Source organism: Bidens hawaiensis, unplaced genomic scaffold (genome assembly GCF_021521415.1).
Source record: "Bidens hawaiensis isolate Kalapana, Puna unplaced genomic scaffold, B.hawaiensis_p1.1 tig00013761_1, whole genome shotgun sequence".
NCBI lineage: Eukaryota > Viridiplantae > Streptophyta > Magnoliopsida > Asterales > Asteraceae > Bidens > Bidens hawaiensis.
Window position 1 is genome coordinate 502,183 of NW_027492175.1, and position 19,398 is coordinate 521,580.

At 34.1% G+C, this 19,398-nt stretch overlaps 2 protein-coding genes and 1 pseudogene across 3 annotated transcripts; 2 read left to right on the forward strand and 1 right to left on the reverse strand.

Annotated features, from left to right (window-relative positions):
• The first annotated feature begins 514 nt into the window (after window positions 1-514).
• On the forward strand, window positions 515-5,622 carry LOC143544864 (SWR1-complex protein 4-like). Its single transcript, XM_077036856.1, has 17 exons — window positions 515-746; window positions 1,088-1,180; window positions 2,234-2,299; window positions 2,400-2,459; window positions 2,557-2,613; window positions 2,832-2,961; window positions 3,069-3,136; window positions 3,244-3,336; window positions 3,424-3,474; window positions 3,552-3,722; window positions 3,839-3,949; window positions 4,021-4,116; window positions 4,210-4,278; window positions 4,384-4,420; window positions 4,507-4,550; window positions 4,661-4,746; window positions 5,348-5,622. The coding sequence occupies exons 1-16, from the start codon at window positions 633-635 to the stop codon at window positions 4,736-4,738; spliced, it is 1,338 nt and encodes a 445-aa protein (XP_076892971.1). The 5' UTR covers window positions 515-632; the 3' UTR covers window positions 4,739-4,746; window positions 5,348-5,622.
• Window positions 5,623-6,680: 1,058 nt separating this feature from the next.
• LOC143544866 (DUF724 domain-containing protein 7-like) lies at window positions 6,681-12,817 on the forward strand (annotated as a pseudogene). Its single transcript, XR_013137323.1, has 9 exons — window positions 6,681-7,128; window positions 9,090-9,506; window positions 9,899-10,207; window positions 10,296-10,377; window positions 10,459-10,697; window positions 10,783-10,876; window positions 10,982-11,233; window positions 11,841-11,918; window positions 11,997-12,817. The product of XR_013137323.1 is annotated as a DUF724 domain-containing protein 7-like (transcript).
• Window positions 12,818-15,570: 2,753 nt separating this feature from the next.
• Window positions 15,571-18,413, reverse strand: LOC143544847 (uncharacterized). Its single transcript, XM_077036836.1, has 3 exons — window positions 17,928-18,413; window positions 16,885-17,064; window positions 15,571-16,078 (listed from the first exon to the last, which is right to left on the reverse strand). The coding sequence occupies exons 1-3, from the start codon at window positions 18,383-18,385 to the stop codon at window positions 15,811-15,813; spliced, it is 906 nt and encodes a 301-aa protein (XP_076892951.1). The 5' UTR covers window positions 18,386-18,413; the 3' UTR covers window positions 15,571-15,810.
• Window positions 18,414-19,398: the final 985 nt, after the last annotated feature.

Below are 19,398 nucleotides of genomic sequence, written 5' to 3' on the forward strand. Positions count from 1 at the left end.
AGTATGACACATATAACCCACTTAACTAACTGCGCCTTAAATAGATTAACATGGCAACCCAGCGTGTTTATGTTTAAGATCCGTTTATCCAAATAACTCAGTTTCATGGATTCTCCTTTTAGTCGTTTTTTAAGGATTTTATGAATTGTATTACGTCAAGTATTTATTATCATCTGTTAACAGTGTTGAGCGAGCCACACAAACAAGCGTGTTAAAGATACGTTTTCTCTTCAATTCATGCCATTAAATTACTACTACTAATCGCGTTAATTATGCCGCAATGTTATTTACATTATTCCGTTTATCATATCATGTGAACCCCTTATTAAACATGTCAATGCTAACATTAAACGACGCATTTAACGTTTACTTAAACAAGCCTTCTTCAAGGTTCAATAGTCACAATAAAACGTAAAACTTAGCTCGAATCAACTTAACTCGTATATATAAAAAATTAATCAACAAACGAGCCGAACCCGAGCTTGAAAACCGGGAATCAAGCATCGCGCTCAGTTGAATCTGTAAAACCTGCAAGCCCTAATTTCTAAATCCTTCACTTCCAGATCACATTTTATACGTCTTCTTCAGTGAAATCAAAACCCTAAGTTTAATTAATAATAATATTAATATTAATGGACGCAAAGGACATTTTAGGGCTCCCGAAGAACTCACTATCAATTCCACCGGAGAAGAAATCCAGACCACAGAAAGACTCTCAACGGAAACCTGATGGCATCTCGCGTGAGGTTAGTATTATTATTATTATTATTATTATTATTATTATTCCGTCATAAAATACTTGAAACGAAGCAATCTTGTTCGAAGTAATTAGGTCATAAAACAGAAGCTGCGAAACAGTGCCTAATTAACAATAGAAATTATTATTATTATTATTATTATTATTATTATTATTATTATTCCGTCAAAAAATACTTGAAACGAAGTAATCATGTTCGAAGTAATTACGTCATAAAACAGAACCTGCGAAACAGTGCCTAATAAACAACAGAAATTATTATTATTATTACTATTACTATTATTATTATTATTATTATTATTATTATTTAATTTGTGTAATATGTTGCAGGTTTATGCGCTTACAGGTGGTGTGCCACCACCTCTTATGCCTTCACTTGATGTTAATCAGCTGAAGAAACGTCAGAAATCCGAAAATGAGAAGGTTAGTTGGTGGTTATGAGTTGTGTAGGCATGCTCGTGTTCGTTTGTTTAATTGAATTTTCGTATCGTTTATGTTTGTTCGCTAGGAAAATGAACGTGTATTCTAAATGAACACGAAAGAATATAAACGAACATAAATGAACAAAATGTAATGAACATAAATGGATACTGATTGAAGTTTTATAGATGTTTGATTATTTTTTATAAGTTATGAAATTGTATACTTAAATGAGTCAAACGAACATAAACAAACGAGAATGAATGAACGTAAGTGTAAACGAGCATATATGAATGTAAATGAATGAACGGAACACAAACATTAAGAATGTTCACGGACGTAAACGAGCACATGCTCATGTTCGTGTATGTTTGTTCGTCAACATTCTAAACAAACAGTTCACGAAAATAAATGAACAGATATGAACACACGGTCACCAACGTAAATGAGCGAACGGAACATGTGTTCATGATTGTTCGTTTATTAAATTGACAAACATGAACGAACTTCTTATTGAACGGTTCACGAACAGTTTACCAGCGTCTGGTTTTTAAAGTGAACGAACAAGTTGTCTTGTTCATGTTTGTTCGTTAAGAAAATGAATATGCCTGTGTTCATTTATGTCTGTTTGTTAACATTTCAAGAGCATAAACGAACACTAAATCCAAAGAATATAAACGAACATAAATGAACATAAACAGACACCAATTGAAGTTTAATAGATCTTAATTTATTTAAAAAAATATATAAAATGACATAGTTAAATGGGTTAAACAAACATAAACAATGAAAATAAACGAACATAAAAAAAAGTTGTTTGTGTATGTTTGTTTATTAAATTAACAAAGGTAAACGAACTAACTGTTGAACAGTTCATGAGCAGTTCACTGAACGTCGGGTTTGTTTACAGGCCTAGAGTTGTGACTTCCATGTGATGTTTCTTAAATTTGTGTAATTAGTGTGTACTGTTTTTTTTTGTAATTGTAAGTTTACACTAGTCTGTTATTCATGTTATGCATTTGACTTTTGTTGATGGTTTTGATATTATTTTTTTAGATAACATGGGAATGGCTTTCATTCACAAGTTCAGCTCGGAAAGACGACTTGAAGCTTTACCATTGGGTATATTGTTATCATATTATGTTCTTTTTTTTCATGTACAAGTTTGGTTGTTAGCTGGATGTGTTTTGTAATATGTTTTAATGGTTTTAAACGTTTATAGGTTAGAGTTGTAAATGGAACTCCGCCAACTGGAGATTATTCGTTTGCAAAGTACAACAAGGTAATGCCTTGTTTCTTTTCATAACAACATCGAATTTAGTATATATGTATGTATATGGATATAGATGCCATGCTGACTTTGACTTGAAATGTTGCAGTCTGTTGATGTGATCAAGTACACAGATGAGGAGTATGAGAAGCATTTGACTGATCCTGTAAGTTTCAAATAATGTTATCAGATATTTCTTATAGATTGTTTTATGGTATCTGGAAATTATGTTAGCAGCATTTTTTGCCCTAGAAAAACCATTAAAGCTCTCTTGTTTTTTTGGTTGATAAAGCAAATTTTAAATTTTTTTAAAATGATTAGACATGTTAACATTGGTCAAATTTTTGTTATTCGCAATCCTATAAATATATATTTTTTTGCCAGGAATGGACCAAAGAAGAGACGGAAGAACTCTTTGAGTTATGTGAACGTTTTGATCTCCGGTTTGTTGTAATTGCTGATAGATTTTCAACATCTCGATCAGTGGAGGAACTAAAGAATCGCTACTATAGTGGTAATTTAGACATTAACTCCCATTATTTTTCTATTGTCATGACACCTCACTTCCATGATTCAAACATTCAAATGACTAATTACTCTTTGTTATCCGTACGAATGCAGTTTCTCGGACAATATTAATTGCAAGGGCTCCATCTCTTGCTGATGTTTCTAATCACCCTCTTGTTAAAGTAAGAACATTTGCAATTTTTGTTTTTCTATATTTTGTTTCTCTTTTATGAATCTGTCGTGAAGTTATTTGGCTTTCTTTTAAAGATTTATCTATTCTTTGATGTAGGATCCATACAACATCTCTCAAGAGGTAGACCGTAAGCGTTCTTTGTCCATGGTTCTCTCTCAGACAAAGCACCAAGAGCGTAAAGATGCTGAGGTATGCATTTTTAGCTTCAAATAATCAAGGTGTTTTAAATATCTTTTATATGGAAGCTAATTCTTTATTTTAACTTTTTGTTTTCAGGTTCTTTCTGAAGCTAAGAAAATAATGGAGGCTCGTATGGCTGCTGCAAAGGCAAGTTTAATACTGGATTCCTTTCTACACGTGTGTGAAGATGACACTTGTCACGTGCGTCATGTTTTGTTTTTCAGGCTGCTCAGGCTGCTGAGCTGGCAGTCACATCAAATGCTAGTCCCGAACGCATGGAAAAAGCTGCTGCTGCTGAAACAGCATCACCTTCTAATATTCAGGCTACTTCAGGTGTTGCACCTTTGATGTCAATAGCAGAAAATGCTGCTGCTGCAGCAGCCTCTCTTCGCAAGGTATCATTATATCCTTTATACACACACATATATGTACCTGTATACATACACAGGTACACATGTATGATTGTGATTGAGGAAACTGATTTTATATTACTGCTTTATTTTGTATGCAGCTTAAGGTGTACTTGAGAACATATGCATTGGATCAAATGGTGCAAGCTGCCAGCTCATCAGCAGGATTGCGAACTATCAAACGTGTTGAACAATTCTTACAAGAGCTTAAGGTTTCTTATTATTATTATTTTACTTATACGTGACATGGTTTTTACAGTTTTGCCATTTGTATATTGTACAGGTGAATTTGAAACCCAAAGTCCCGACTAAAGCTGTTTGTGCAGAGCATCTGGAATTGCGAAAAGAGATACTGACTCTTTTAAATCTTCAGAAACTGGTGCTGTTTTGTATTTATGCTCGTTTCTTTAATTAGTCTGATTATTTTATATTTGGCTTACTAGATTTGTTTTTCCTTATTATTATTTTTCAGTTGCAAAATAAGGAAGAAGGTTCGTCTTACCGTGAAGGTTCATATACTGAAACACCAGACACACCAAAGGTTACTAATCCCTGTTAACGACAAATGCAAACTGTTTTTGTTGTATTTTCTTTTAATTATTTTCGATATGGTTCGACCTGACAGCGTTTACGTGTCATTGAACAGGACCGTGCATTTGTTCCCGACTCAGTAAGCTTTGGAGGTAATTAGCTTGATTGGAGTTTTACTTGTGATTTCATTTTTCTTATTTATTTTTTCATCTCGTTTTATTCTTCGTTCCTTTTCCAGCAATATCAACAGAAAGAGTTGGCAAAAGAGACCAAAAACGCAAGGTATGGATCATGTTTCCTTCAACTTTGTTTACATCTCCATATTATTTTATTATTGGTATTATTTTTTCATGGTCAACAATAGTTAATGGTAATATTTTTTGTGTTTAAAGGGACCGGGAAGAGAAGCTCCGTCTTCACCAGCTCAGTCTAACAAAAGGCCTCGAAAGCTGAAGGCTACAGATAGTTAATATGACAGGTACTGTATATAATCAGTAGGGGTGTTCAAGAAACCAAAAAACCCGATTCGAAACTGAAAAATTCAAATCGAAACAAAAATCGACGGTTAGGTTTTATGTTTTTGTAACCGAACTAACGGTTCGGTTTTGGTTTTTCATGTAATAAAAACCAAAAAAACCGAACCGAACCGAATTCCTAAATTTTCGTTTTTTATATTTCATCTTAGGTAATTTCTAAGAATTTAATAAATATGTAACTCAAATATTTTTGGTCAAATGTATAATAGTCTGTAATTTTACAATTAACAAAATTATTTATACCTAAATTCATTTATTTTTGCCAACTTTTTTTTTCGGCTTAAAATTTTCAGGCTCAAATGGCTAAAACCGATAAAACCGAAACTGAACTGAACCGAAACCAAAAAGAAAACCGAAAAAACAAAATTGAAAAAACCGAAACCGAACGGTTTCAAAAACTTTAAAAACCGAAGTTTTGGTTTTTGGTTTGGTTTTAGCCTAAAACCGCACCGAACCGCACCACGCACACCCCTAATAATCAGTAAGCATGTTAGAGTCTTCTTATCCAGGTAGAAAGGATACTTATGAGATTGATTCTGACAGCTATTGGTCATCAAGAAAATGGAGACCCGTATCGATTGTCTTCTTGTTTGCTCGTCGTCATGTGAAAAGTCAATCTGAACTCAAGGGAGCATGGAGATTGCAGACTGGGCTTGGGTGGTTTCTTTGATCTTGAAGCGGCCGAATGCAAGATATGAGGCAATGTAATGTAAATATAACCAAGTTACTGGTCACAAGACTTGGTGTTGTAACACCTTTTGGGAAATGTATGGTTGGATGTTAGTATTTGAAGTGTGTTGAATGCTAGATCAATTTATGTGGTACCAAGCTCTTTTAAGTAATAAATAACAAGACATCTATGTTTGTTTGTTTATTTATTTATTTATTTTTTTTAAACTGTTTGGGATTGAGTTTGAAAACATGTTACTGGCTTTTTCAAAAAATCAATAAGTTAAATGGTGTTTGGCAATTACAAAAATTCCTTTTATTTTAGCTCTTTAAAAGAGTTAAACAAAGTTTATTAAAAGCCTCAAATCCTGACTTTTCAAAATGACTTTTTGAAGAAGCCAATAAGACAATAAGCAGTTTTCAAACTCAACCTCAAAACCATCTATAATAGTCCAACCCGATTACACTTTGAATCTACATCAATCCTCCCACATTAACGTAGTTGACCCAACCTATTTTTTTATCCATAGATAACCCAACGTTTTGATTTCCCCCACAATGCTTTCCACCCTAACGATACCGTTTACCGTCCGTCATAACTAAACGAGCTTTATTTAAGACTCAGCTCGGCTCAAATTAGCTATGCTAGTTTTAGGGTTGTCACTTTTACCCAAAACCTGACTGGATAAAACCCGTATCCGAACTCAAAGAAACCGTGAGATATTTGGATTGAGTTTTTGGGTTTTGATTTAAAACTATGAATCCCAAATAACCCGACCAAAAAAACTAACCTGAAGAACACCCCTAACTAGTTCATTTGCACCTAGGGATGAGCTCGGGATGGTATCGGTACCGTTCCCAAAAATCCCCAATCCCAAAAATTCAACATATTTGGTACCAGTATTTCGTGCAAAATTTGGGAAAAACCAGTACCGTACCGACAACAAAAACTAAAAACTTGGTACCGATTCAGTAACGATGATACCAAATTTAATACCAGTACCGGAACCGTCCAAAAAACGCTCATCCTAATTGCACCTATCCTTTGGTGATTTTCTTTACCATGATTCATTTCAATTCCAATTCACATCCCAAAATAAAAAAAACCACACACCGCACCGCACCGCACCGCACCACACCTTGTTTGACTGACTCATTTTACAGGACCAATTACCAATTAGGGTTTCCAAAACCTGAAATGGGATGGATGACGACAACGTCCACGACCACCACACCTACACCTTCTTAACCAAAGGCTCCGACTTGAAGTCACCTCCGACGACAACCACACCTACTACTCCGCCACCGTCATCCACCACCACAACAAACTCGTCTATCTCGAATACCACAACCTCTTCACTTCCTCCGATAACAATTCATCCACTCGATTACGTGAATACGCTGACATTGCTTACGTCAGACCTAAGCCTCACTTCTCAACCGCTAGTCCTTTAAGTTATCAGCTGAACGACGTCGTTGACGTGTTTTACAACGACGGCTGGTGCACTGGTGTAGTTACTGACGTTATCGACGAGTTTAATTATATTGTTACGTTTTTAAACCGGTCTAATTGTGAGGGGATTCGGTTTAATTGTGAGCAGCTGAGAGTGCATAGACGATGGGTCAATGGCAGATGGTTCCAACCGCAGAAGCAGGTTTATGCATTTGCTGCTTTATTATTATTATTTCTTTATTTATAATCTTAATTATTGATTAATTATTTAATTGAACTCTGCAAATTACTATATGTGTACTTTCTATCTATATATGTTAGGGTTTTATTGCTGTTGGTTAGGTTAATTTACATATTTGGGGGTTTTATACCGTGCTTATGGTTTATTTGTACTTATAATGAGCTACCGATTCGATTTTACCTAATTGAACCAGAAAATCGGCAAAGCTGGTCCGAAGCAGGTTTATGCATTTGCTTTATTATTATTATTATTCCTTTATTTTTAATATTAATTATTGATTATTGATTGTTAATTGACTGAACTCTGCAAATGTTACTATATATGTGTACTTTCTATGTATGCTAGGGTTTATTGTTGTTGTTGTTGTTGGTTAGGTTAATTTACATATTTGGGGGTTTTGTACAGTGCTTAGGGTTTATTTGTACTTATAGAAGCAGGTTTATGCATTTGCTTTATTATTATTATTATTATTATTATTATTATAATTATTCCTTTATTTTTAATATTAATTATTGATTAATTGAACTCTGCTAACTACTATATGTGTACTTTCTATCTATCTATGTTAGGGTTTTATTGTTGTTGGTTAGGTTAAGTTACATATTTGGGGATTTTGTACCGTGCTTAGGGTTTATTTGTACTTAAAATGTGCTACCGATTCGATTTTACCTAATTGGACCAGAAAATCGGCAAAGCTGGTCCGAATCGGTTAAAACTGGTCAAAATTTTTGAAGTATTTGAAAGATGGTTCCAACTGCAGAAGCAGGTTTATGCATTTGCTGCTTTATTATTATTGTTCCTTTATTTTTAATATGTTAATATTAATTATTGATTAATTGAACTCTGTTAGTCCGTTAATTACTATATGTGCACTTTCTATCTATGTTAGGGTTTATTGTTGTTGGTTAGGTTAGTTTGCATATTTGGGGATTTTGGGGGGATTTAGTTATACGATAAGTGAGGCGTCTTATTTAGGGTTTATTTGGTATAATGTGCTTTCTAGTTGGATTTTGGTGTGGTAATGTTTGGAATTAGGAGTTTATTTGTTGCAGTGAGTTTATTTGTTGCAGTGTTGTAAAAAACTCGGTTAGTTACCAATTAATTGTTAATTCAATGTGCCACCAATTTGATTTTGCCTGAACAGACCAATAAACTGTTAGTCGGTCGAAATTGGTCATAATTTTTTAAGTATTTGAAAGATTATATTTGGGGCTGTAAATGAATTGAATCGAACAAGGCCTTGTTCATGTTAGTCTTTTAAGCTTTTATCGGACAAGCAAACGGTTCATGAACATCTAACGGACAAAATTTCTTGTTTGTGTAGTGTATGTTCATAGACGAAATGAACTTGTTCCTGAACGGTTTACGTACACAAATGAACGCAAATAGAGTTTTATTGATTGTCTACCTAGTTTGTAGTTAGGTTCATTTACATGTTTGGGGATTTAACTATACAGTAAGGCACGACGTTTAGGGTTTGTTGTTCTTTTTAATTGGATTTTGGTGTGGTGGTGTTTGTACTTAGGAGTATGTTTATTGCAGTGTTGTATAAATTGCGATTGGTTATCAATTGCTAATTTGGTATGCTACGGATTTGATTTCACCTAATCGGACCAGCAAATCAGTAGTCGGTCAAAGCATTGGTTCAAATGGTTTAAAGTCGGTCAAATATTGGTCGAAATTTTTGGAGTGTTTGAAAGATTATACTTACGGCTGTAAACGAGCTGAACAAGGCCTTGCTCTTGTTTGTTCATTAAGCTTTTATCGGACAAGCGAACGGTTGACAAACACCTAAGGGAACAAAATTGGTTTGTGAACGGTTTACGAACACAAGCAAGGTTTTATTTGATTTGTTGTTTGTTTGTTGATGCTAATTTTTAAATTATGCTTCTGATTTCGTTTCTCTGACAAATTCTCGGAAGGGAACAGCAGGATTGCTGTTCACTGTAGGCAAAAAAGTGGAAGTGTCTTTTGAGAGAGAGAATTTGCGTGATTGTTGGCTTCCTGCAACTATATTAAAAAACACCGACAACAATACTTTTTTGGTTGAGTATCAGCAGCCGGGAACTGGTGATGAGGCGGTTCTTCATAAAGCAACAGTAGATTATCTTCATATTCGTCCGACACCGCCTCCTTTGAGAGTTAAGAGTTTTGTTTTGTTGGAAAAGGTGGATGCTTATTATGATTTTGGATGGTGGAGTGGAGTAGTTACCAAAGAACTTGCTGACAATAGGTATAATGTGTTCTTTAAACATACGAAACAGGAAAGAGAGTTTGTTTACTCGAGAGTAAGGCCACATATGGAGTGGAAAGGTGGAAAATGGTTCAATGCTTCTCAGGTATTCTTTTCATTGTATGCACACATATATGGTTAACTGGATTACTTGTTTGTTATTTGCACTTGTCCCGGACTCCCAGTCTATTTGGTTGTTCACTGTGAACTAAGTAGTAAGTAAATACGTGTTTGCTGTCTAGAAGAAAATGTGGAATGGTCTAAAATATTTCTAAATATCATGTGTATGCATTAGCTTAGGTGCAATATTGATCATATATACTTGAAAATGTATACTAAATGCAATTAGATGTTAACATACATACACAGATTAACAATCTGGTCTTATTTGAGCAAGTAAACTTGTTTATATGCTATCGTAAATGTGCCTTTTGTGATTGAACTTGAACTAATTGTGTCGGTGGAGGTTGTAATTATATAAATCTTAACTTTGTGAAGGGTGACATGGATGGGAGAACACCTTCTTCCTTGATAGAGCAGCAAATTGAGCAGACAACACCCAACACTGACAAACAATCCACTATTGCAACATCAAGAATGAAGAGGTCAAGGCAGAAAAAAATTGATAGCAATGATAATGGTGCTCCGTCTTCAAAGAAACCACAGGATGAAATTATGAACGATGATTCAAGTAAAAAAGAAAACAGTTCATCTGTTGGTAAATCTGAGGGCATTGACTCTGAAGTAACTGGAATGGCTGGCCAAGCCGTTGGTAAAAATGAGAATCCTTCTAGTGGAAAGAAAGCGGTGAGCTGAATGTCCTATACAATTATATTTCTTACTTAACAGTAATGAGCGTTCAGGGGCAAAGTTGACTTATTTTTTTCAATTGCAGGGTAGTAAACTAACAACGAATTCTCCAAGAAAGAGAGGGAAGTTAACCAACGGGCTTAGGAGCTTGCAAGCTTGTGACACAGGTGTGTGGTTAATGGAATCCTAATTCTTATTCTTAATTAGCAACCTTGTATATTAAATGCTTAAGATGAAAACAATTTCAGCTAAAGTTGACTCCACCACCAAATCAATAACCGAAGAAATTGTGGAAGAAATTGAGGAAGAAGACGATATTGACGAAGATTCTATTGTTCCTGTTGTCGTGGGCTTGCAATGTAATGGGATGTCAGTATCACAAGGGAATATACTTCAGAAGCTGTCCATTGAAAAGACCCCGAATGTTACAGAAAGTGACACACAACAACGCAGTGTTCCACTTTCACCATTAACAGTGGCTGAGAAGGTGAAAAAAAAACATAATTTTGTACTTTTACTAAAAGTTTATATAAATTGGGTGGTTGTAATGTTTTTCATGTTTTCATTAACAGGGAAGTGAAGTGGATACTGCATCTGTTGCTCCAAAAAGAAAGAGGGGTAGACCACCTAAGTTACGGCCTTCAAGCCCAACGAATCCTGCCACAGGTAACCTTTAACTTTTATTTATTATTAATTATATTGATGAATTGTGGTTGACATTTGACAATTTAACAACGCATACTTCTAAACATTTTTTTTATAAAATTGCAGTTAATAATCAGAATGGAGATGTTCCATCTGCACCTTCTGTGGTGGAAGATGATCAAAAGAAAGAAGAGAACCAGGGGCCTGTAAAGGAGCAACCAGAACCGGGGATACAGAAGGCTCCATTGAGTAAAGACAAGCTACCAAATAAAAGTACAGATGGTCAACCGAGTCAAGGGACGAAAAAGTATTCAGCAAGGAAAGGAAAACGAGGAAAACGGAGGACAATTAGTGTAAACACCGAGTCTCCTGCTCAAGGTTCACTACTAACTTTCTTATAAGTTAATGGTTAATTATTTAATGATGATCATCATGATCTAGGGGTGAGCAGAAACCGAACCGAAAAAATTTAACCGAAGCATTAAGCGAAGGTTAATTTTTTGGTTTTTTGAAAAACTGGTTTTTTGGTTTCGGTTAGATTATTATCCATTTTAAAAAACCGAATAAAACCGAACCGAACCGATTATGTCTTTTCTTTATTCTACAGACTCAAATCCATCTGTTCATCACTTTACATTTTTTGTTAAGGTAATCGGTTATACCTTTTCTTTATTCTATTCTTTTCTATTTGGAAATCTATTCATGGATAATAATGACTAAAGACTTATTATTCTATATTTGTTGGAACGCGAATAATTATTGTAGTTCATTATTTGATATTGAATTTTTTTGAATGTACACGCAATTAACAGAAACCGAAACCGAAAATAACCGAATCACCGAATAACCGAAAACCGATCGGTTAGGAAACTAAAATAATCGACTACTTCGGTTTTGGTTTCGGTTTCATCCAATAACCGAACCGAACCGTGCTCAGCCCTATCATGATCCCCTAACAATCCTAACATAACTGTTTTTGATGTAGATATCGTTGCAGCTAACGATGATCAACCTATTTCTATTTTGTTTGAAGCTAAACACTCTCCAACCGTTCATGGCCAAGGTAAGTCTCTTTTTACTAAATTTTGAATTTTTTAAAATTGCAAATCGATGACGAATTGACGATCAATTACATTTTAAGAAGGAACTGTGGATAAGAGACTTGCACTTGTTGTACCGGTTGCCAGAACCACACCACTATGGGAAACCGTAGAGTCAATGGAAGCCTTCCGGATGCTTCCACAAAAACCACATTTCCGTCCACTGTTGGAAGGTGTGAAAGAAAGTGCTCGTGAAGGGTTAGCCATCGGTACCATGGTTACATTTTCGATCCTGGTTAACAAGACTCGTGGCTTGAGATTTGATGAACCTAGAAGTAGAATTGAGGACTTTTTGGAGACCCTTGTGGAACTCGAAAACAACGGGTTTGATGTTAAGGTGATAAGAGATCGGTTGGCCCAATTGCTTTTGTTCAAGGACAAAGAGGACGAATTGGTAGAGCGGTCAAAAGGGGTTGCTGAGAAAATAGAGGAACATAGTGTACAACCCTTTGATGAAGAGATTAAAGCGATCGATAGACAGATAAAGGAACTGGAGGCTAAAAGGAAACAGGTGGTGTTGAAGAAGAAGAAATTCGATTCAGAGATCGGTGTTATGGAAGCATTGTCCGAGGAAATGAAGAGAGTAGGTGCGGAATTCGATAAGTTAGCCGCGGCCCCTTTGTGATTAGTTGTTTGTTATTGTTTAGGTTTCTTGTTGATGTGAATGTTGTGTTGTTTTTGTTTTTGTTTTGAATTGTAGTTGTAACCTAGTGGTGGCCGTTGTCATTGTCGTCGTCGTCACCATCGTTGTTACAGGGAAACATAACATTGACTTATAACCCCTTAGTTTCCTATTCATACTTGATGCCGCGCCACTCTGAAATCCTTATTACTCGGAGTGTATATGCGTTCTTTTTAGTTTGAAAGAACGAGTATACGAAGCCTATAATCAATAACGAAGTTCATTCGTGTCTACTTTAAAATGCTTAATTCGACATCATTGTAGTGATATAGTTTTAACATGGCGAGTGAAGTAATCGATATAAACGTGTAATCGAGCAGTTACAGAGGTAAGTAACAGAAGTTCAGATGGGAAGAACTGATCAAGAAGCTCTCAATGTTCATAACAATCTTCATACAATATCATCTCTTTCTATGGCTCTTTGTGCTTAAACTAGATTTGTCATTTCATTTGGGCTACTTAACTGGATAAGTTGGGCTTGGGAGTTGTGTAATTATTATTGTTTAAATTGTTTCTTAGCTAATATCACAAAATATATTAAGGTTTTAAATTAATAATATTGACTTAAAAAGATTCAGTTATGAATTGGAGGGGTGCGTCATGCGCCCATGCCTATGCACTAGCGCAACACAAAAACGACACGTGAAGAACCCAACTAGCAAGCTAGCGTAACAGGTTTCTCCCTTAAAAAATAAGATTAATATCGACGAGTATCATGAAGTTGCAAGATCCCATGTCAAGAAGGTTGTGGGGCTACCATTTTTTTTTTATAATTTTCTATAATGTTATAATAAGGTTACTATTTGCATATCCCTGTGATAGGGGTTGATATCTAATCATTTAATGCACATTGCATGGGTCTTCACACTGGATTTGACCATGAATTGAGGGGTGGTTGGGATTGCATATGTTTTAATATTGGATTTGATCATGATTTAAGGAGTTGGTAGATATCTACTTATTGCGTTTTCAAATAGTCAGATAAGCAGTTTGGACTGTAACAGAACAAACTAATAAAGAAAAAGTAGAATAAGGAAAAATGCTCTTTACAAGAACAGAATCATCAACGTGACGAAACAATAATCTAACACGCATTAACACAACATGAGATTGATTTGAATATACAACCCGAGAGTTTAATATTGTTGTAAACTTTGACGTTCATTTCTCTTTAATGTTTTTGATAGAGCCTTTGATACAACGAAGATAAAGACTGATCGAGACGGTGGTGATTGAGACGTTGACAATCGAGATAGTGATGAACAAGATGATAAAACAAGACTCCATGAAAACGCGTTTCTTTTTTTTCCTTTTTCCCCGGATATGAGTATATACAAGCCCATTAATCACGAAAATGAGCCCATATACAAAATACGAAAAATACATATATAACAGTATATAATCAACACCCGGTGTATTTCCTCAAAATAACTTATTGGTTATATTAATTAAGTGATACTAAAGTGTAATAGGCAGACAAATATCATAGAGGAACACTAAATTGGTTTTTTAAAAACACGTAATATTAAAGAAAAATGTTTGGGTTAATTAAGAAAAGAACATGTTTTGTTTGCACATGGATGATTGGACATTCATTGAACCAAAAACAAATCTAGAGACCAAATCACATGTTTAAGATTTTCCTTATAGTGCTTTATGACACCATCTTTACATCATGTTTTGCTCATGGGCGCAGCACCACATCAGCAACAATACAATGGGTTTACAAATCAGATTTAGGATTATTTTCTTTAGTCCTTTTAAAGATTTTGTTGTTTGTTATAAAATAAATAGATAAATAATAAAAAAAAAAAAATTATAGCGGCCCTGGTTGGTATGGCATTGCATCAAGTCGTGTTTAAAAAACCGATTGACTAAATAATAACAGAATAACATGTTTGCGATTGAGTTTGAAAACATTATTGGTTTTTTTAAAAGCCAATAAGTTAAATGTGTTTGTCAGCCACAAAAGTCCTTCTATTTTAGCTTTTTGGTAAGAAAAAAGATTTTTTTTTCTAAAAGTCATAAATCCTTGTTTATCAATAATAGTTATTTTTTGAAAAAGCCAGTAAGTCAATAAAATATTTTCATATTCAATTCCAACCATAGCGAGAGTATCAACCGATGATTTGTTTAATTCTATAACCGAAGTGTATAATTTAGTTGTGGTTATACATATAATAGTTATTTTTTTAAAAAGCCAGTAAGTCAATAAAATGTTTTCATATTCAATTCCAACCATAGAGAGAGTATCAACCAATGATTTGTTTAATTCTATAACCAAAGTGTATAATTTAGTTGTGGTTATATATATAAAATTTATACTTCTATGATTTAGTCATGGTTATATATATATATACAGAAAGCTAACTAATGTAACAAAGCCAGACCGGCAAAATAATATCTTTACATTATGTATTTTTTTATAAATAATATAGTATGTAAGCAAAAAAAACCAATTACAAATTTTATGAATAATAATATATATCTCCTAAATATGTCTTTTTATAATAAGCTCAAAATAACTAAAATGAGTTGAATAATAAGTTGAATAATAAGTTGAATAATTAAAACACTTCTTCTAAGTAGCAAACAGACCGTAATTTGTAATCAAACTTGACCAGTTGTAAAGATATAATTTAAAGAAACTAAAACTGTTTTAGTGACAAAGATATATAATCTAAAGAAATTAAGGAAACCATTTTAATCACCTGACATAAAATGATACTATACAGCCAACAATTAAACTTGAAAATTTGTATTACTAAAAACTGGTAATTTTTTCGCCATATAACCTCAATAATACATTCACTACAACATGCCGGTCATCGATGAAAACCCAAAAGGGATATTCCTCAATGAGCTGGGAGAAGCTGCAGCATTGTAAACTAAAACCATGACCTGATATTAACTGATACGAGTGCAGTGTAACAAACAACGCTCACGCGCACCTGCGAAAATTAAGAAAAATAATACAAGAAGAGTTTAAGTTGTCTAGGGTTTGGTAAAAGACATGAAACCATTCCCATTTACATAGGTTCAAAAAGTAAGACAAAACTAATTAATTAATCTCTTGCAAAATATATACTAATAACTTAAAACAGTTAGCTTGGATTTTTAAACTTCATACATAAAAGATAAAAGATGCATGCATGGATATTGATATATAATAATCAGTGATGACAAGGCAGCATGTCTTGAAGAAGCCCTCCTTGGTCTAGTTTTAGCATAGCATGTGGTACTGTGGTGGCCGTGGCGGCGGGTGCAAAGGTGGCGGTGTTGATGAGATGATTAAAGGAGGGGATTAAAGGTGCGGAACTAGCGGCAGGCGGATGGGTGTGTTGGCCTTCATAGGTGGTGATAACATATGATGGATCATCCATACACCTTTCCACTCTCTTCTTCACATTACATGTTGCACTTGTGCATCTAAAATAGCTCCTGCAAGGAACCAAGTTATTAGATTTTTAATTAATCTTGTTGTTAACTGAATAACTTTCCTGAATTTTTCACCGTACTTGTCAGGGCTGTCTCCGAGAATTTAAATACCTCGGCCGAGCCAAAATAAAAAGACAAGTAAACCTTAACGAAAATTTTTTATTCGCTAATGTAAATGGATAAAACTTTTATCGACAAATTTATTATAAGCGGAAACCATTCTGAGCATGTAATTATCTTATAAACCATTGCAAATAATTAACCTTATTTTTAACGCCAAAAACTATATATATATATATGTAATATGTATTAAAAAGTTTGTGCTCCGGCCGATGGTGCGGCTCGCACACCCTCCGAACCGCCACTGGTACTTGTCCTTCGAGAAATCAAGAGGATCTTTTTCTTTTTTCGCTTTTAGTGTGAAAATGAGAGAATATGAGTGACTTAACAGTGTAACAAGGTACATCGAGTAAAAGTGGAGTTTGGCTAAACAAACACCAACAACACGTTATTCAAACATGACGGACATGTCGTACGGCCCACATGAGCTCATATTATATGAGACGCAAAAATGGCATATCATACAAACCAATATAACGTGTCTGACTAACACATAAATGACTGATGTAACCACTAAAAAAGTCATATGAAGCGTGTGACTATTATATGCACACGTACATATGACGCTTTACTTTACACGTATAACATCATATGAACGATATAATGTAAGACGTGTACTTTTCAACGAAATCATCCTAAAAAATGGATAGGTTGAGTATTTTACGCAACTAACAAAAGAGTATCATTACCTTGGGAAACGGCTGTTCTTGACGGCTTTCTGGCCGTACTTGCGCCATCGGTAACCATCATCCAAATGATCAACATCAGTCCTAGTCATGAATGCAAATCTTGGTGCTTTCTCTTTCTTTTTCTTCTTTGCTTTTGTTGCATCTCCACCCATTGCTAATTTCTTCTCTTTAACACATGACCTATATGTTCACATGATCCATTCATTTCCAATTCAAGTAAACCATTTAAACTTAAATAAATACCTTTGAGAAAATGTTAAAAGTAGACATTTTCCTTAGTTATATCTATTCATGTTATAATTCCACCAATGATGACTTGATCGAATACATGATCGACAACGTTATACATTCGCGTATCCATACAAAGATTTGCGCGACCAAAAGTTCACCTAATTAACTCCTTAGATATCACTATATGTGTCAAATTGTTCTCGCGTGACGACTTCAAATATGCTGATTCTATTATGTAAAACTTGAATATAATTTTATATACCTATGAATTCTAATAATTATTACAATCACTTGATACATTTACAATTTATAATAATAATTATAATCACTTGATAATAATAATAATAATCACTTGTGTACATCAAAAATCATTCAAGATTATTTGTTAACTACACATAACATCATAGCTCATATACATATAGACACAAAAAAATCAAAAAAAAAAAACCTCTTTTGCTTGTGTACTTACCAATATTACATTCCATTTCCAATCCAACATTTGCATATACATGCTCATCCAAATGCAACTTGATATAGTACACACAATAATATATATATAGATCTAGTAATTACACACTATGCCAAAATGATACATGTTTAATAACTAATAATTAATATTCAAAACCCATAGATTTTTTCATCACATTTAGGGTAAGTAAGTAAAAACCACTAATTAAAATCAATGAATTTAAAATTATAGATATATAGTTTTTTAAATTCTTGATTTCTTGGGGAGTACTTTTATTCAAACACGGTTTAAAATTTAAAACAATAATAATAATAATAATAATAATAATAATATGTTCTCTTACAGTTGTTGATGAGCAGTAGTAGGTGAAGTGCAGATTGAAGACGAATTCGGTGATGACGGCGGCTGTGCATTCAACACCACCGACGATGATTCTATTTCTTCATCAACACCAGTAGTAGTAGTACTTGTAATAATAATATTATTATTATTATTATTAATATTAATAATATCTTGATGATTCAAATAATGAGGTGACGGTGGTGATGGAAACGCGGTCGTATTATGATCAAACATAGAATAATAATAATAATAAAAATCTTGAGAACCTAGTAACTCCATGAACCCTAGTGAACTACTCTTCTGGTGTTCCACGTCATCACCACCATCACCACCAGTAGTAATAGTAGTAAGTGGTAGTGATGAAAAAAGGTTAGATGAAGCATCCATATTATTATTATTATTATTATTATTATTATTATTATTATTATGATATGGGTTGGTCTCCATTTTCAGCATCATAATAATATTCAACTAGTCTGCAAATTAATATTAATTAATATTAATATTTGGTTAATGATTTTGAAGGTGAAAATGTATGAGGGTTTTGAAGGAGGCTTGGGGTGGAAGACTGACCGGAAGTAGCCGGTGGGATGTATTTAATGTATAATGCTATATAATATAATGTAATGTAACGGGAAGAGATAGATATATAAGGAGTGGTAACTTGTAGCACTAGCTAACCGACTGCTACAATGGTCAAATTGTTTTTTTGTCTTTTTATGGAAGTTAGAGTTTTGGTACCTCAATTTATGCTTATATTACATCAAAGACATATTATTTTTTTTCTTGGAATTCAAGGTTCAGTTTGGTCGGTTTGCTTGACATATCGGGTTCAAGAACATGCTTGCAATTTCGGGTTCATGAAACCGATTTGTGAATGTGTAAGGTGGAAAAGACCGGATATGAGGCAGGGCCGAGTGGTGCCAACCTCGGCCCAACACACCAATAGGGCTTATTTTCCTTTTTTTAAAATTATATATATTTTTTTGTAAACAAATATTTATTTATGTTTAAACCTAGTTACTCAATTAGAGGCGTAAATTTTTTTTCTTCGGTCCAAAAGGATTCACGATTCTCGGAGATAACCCTGAAGGTTGAGTCTTGGCTTCCTCACATAATGGAAGATAATAATATTATGTGAACACGTACATGTTGGATTCCTCAGCTTGTGCCCGAGTACCCATAAGCTCGTTTTAAAAGAAATAACAACTCAGTTGAAACCGCCTCTTACGTAAAAAATGCAGAGCTTAGGACAAGGTAAGCCCACACATAACCTCATTGCTCACTCATTTACCTCGTTTAAGTTAACTCCAAATCTTAATTTTTATAACTTAAAGCTCGCATAGTAGTCACATTTAAACTTTTCAATTCCAAATCTTGCATCAGACTAAGCTTGTTGGCTCGCTTGTAACTCATTTGTGTCATATTAAATTTATTATAAAATTGGAGTTCATATAAATATATTAACTTCT

What these genes read in the sequence shown, in the direction of transcription:
- LOC143544864 (XM_077036856.1), top strand. Translation starts at nt 633, where the DNA reads ATGGACGCAAAGGACATTTTAGGGCTCCCGAAGAACTCACTATCAATT. An exon ending in AGAAGCATTTGACTGATCCT is followed by an intron (nt 2,614 to 2,831) that starts GTAAGTTTCAAA and finishes TTTTTTTGCCAG; the next exon opens with GAATGGACCAAAGAAGAGAC. An exon ending in CTCGTATGGCTGCTGCAAAG is followed by an intron (nt 3,475 to 3,551) that starts GCAAGTTTAATA and finishes TTTGTTTTTCAG; the next exon opens with GCTGCTCAGGCTGCTGAGCT.
- LOC143544847 (XM_077036836.1), bottom strand. Translation starts at nt 18,385, where the DNA reads ATGATGCTGAAAATGGAGACCAACCCATATCATAATAATAATAATAAT. An exon ending in ACTACTGCTCATCAACAACT is followed by an intron (nt 17,065 to 17,927) that starts GTAAGAGAACAT and finishes GTGAACATATAG; the next exon opens with GTCATGTGTTAAAGAGAAGA. An exon ending in AAGAACAGCCGTTTCCCAAG is followed by an intron (nt 16,079 to 16,884) that starts GTAATGATACTC and finishes GGTTCCTTGCAG; the next exon opens with GAGCTATTTTAGATGCACAA.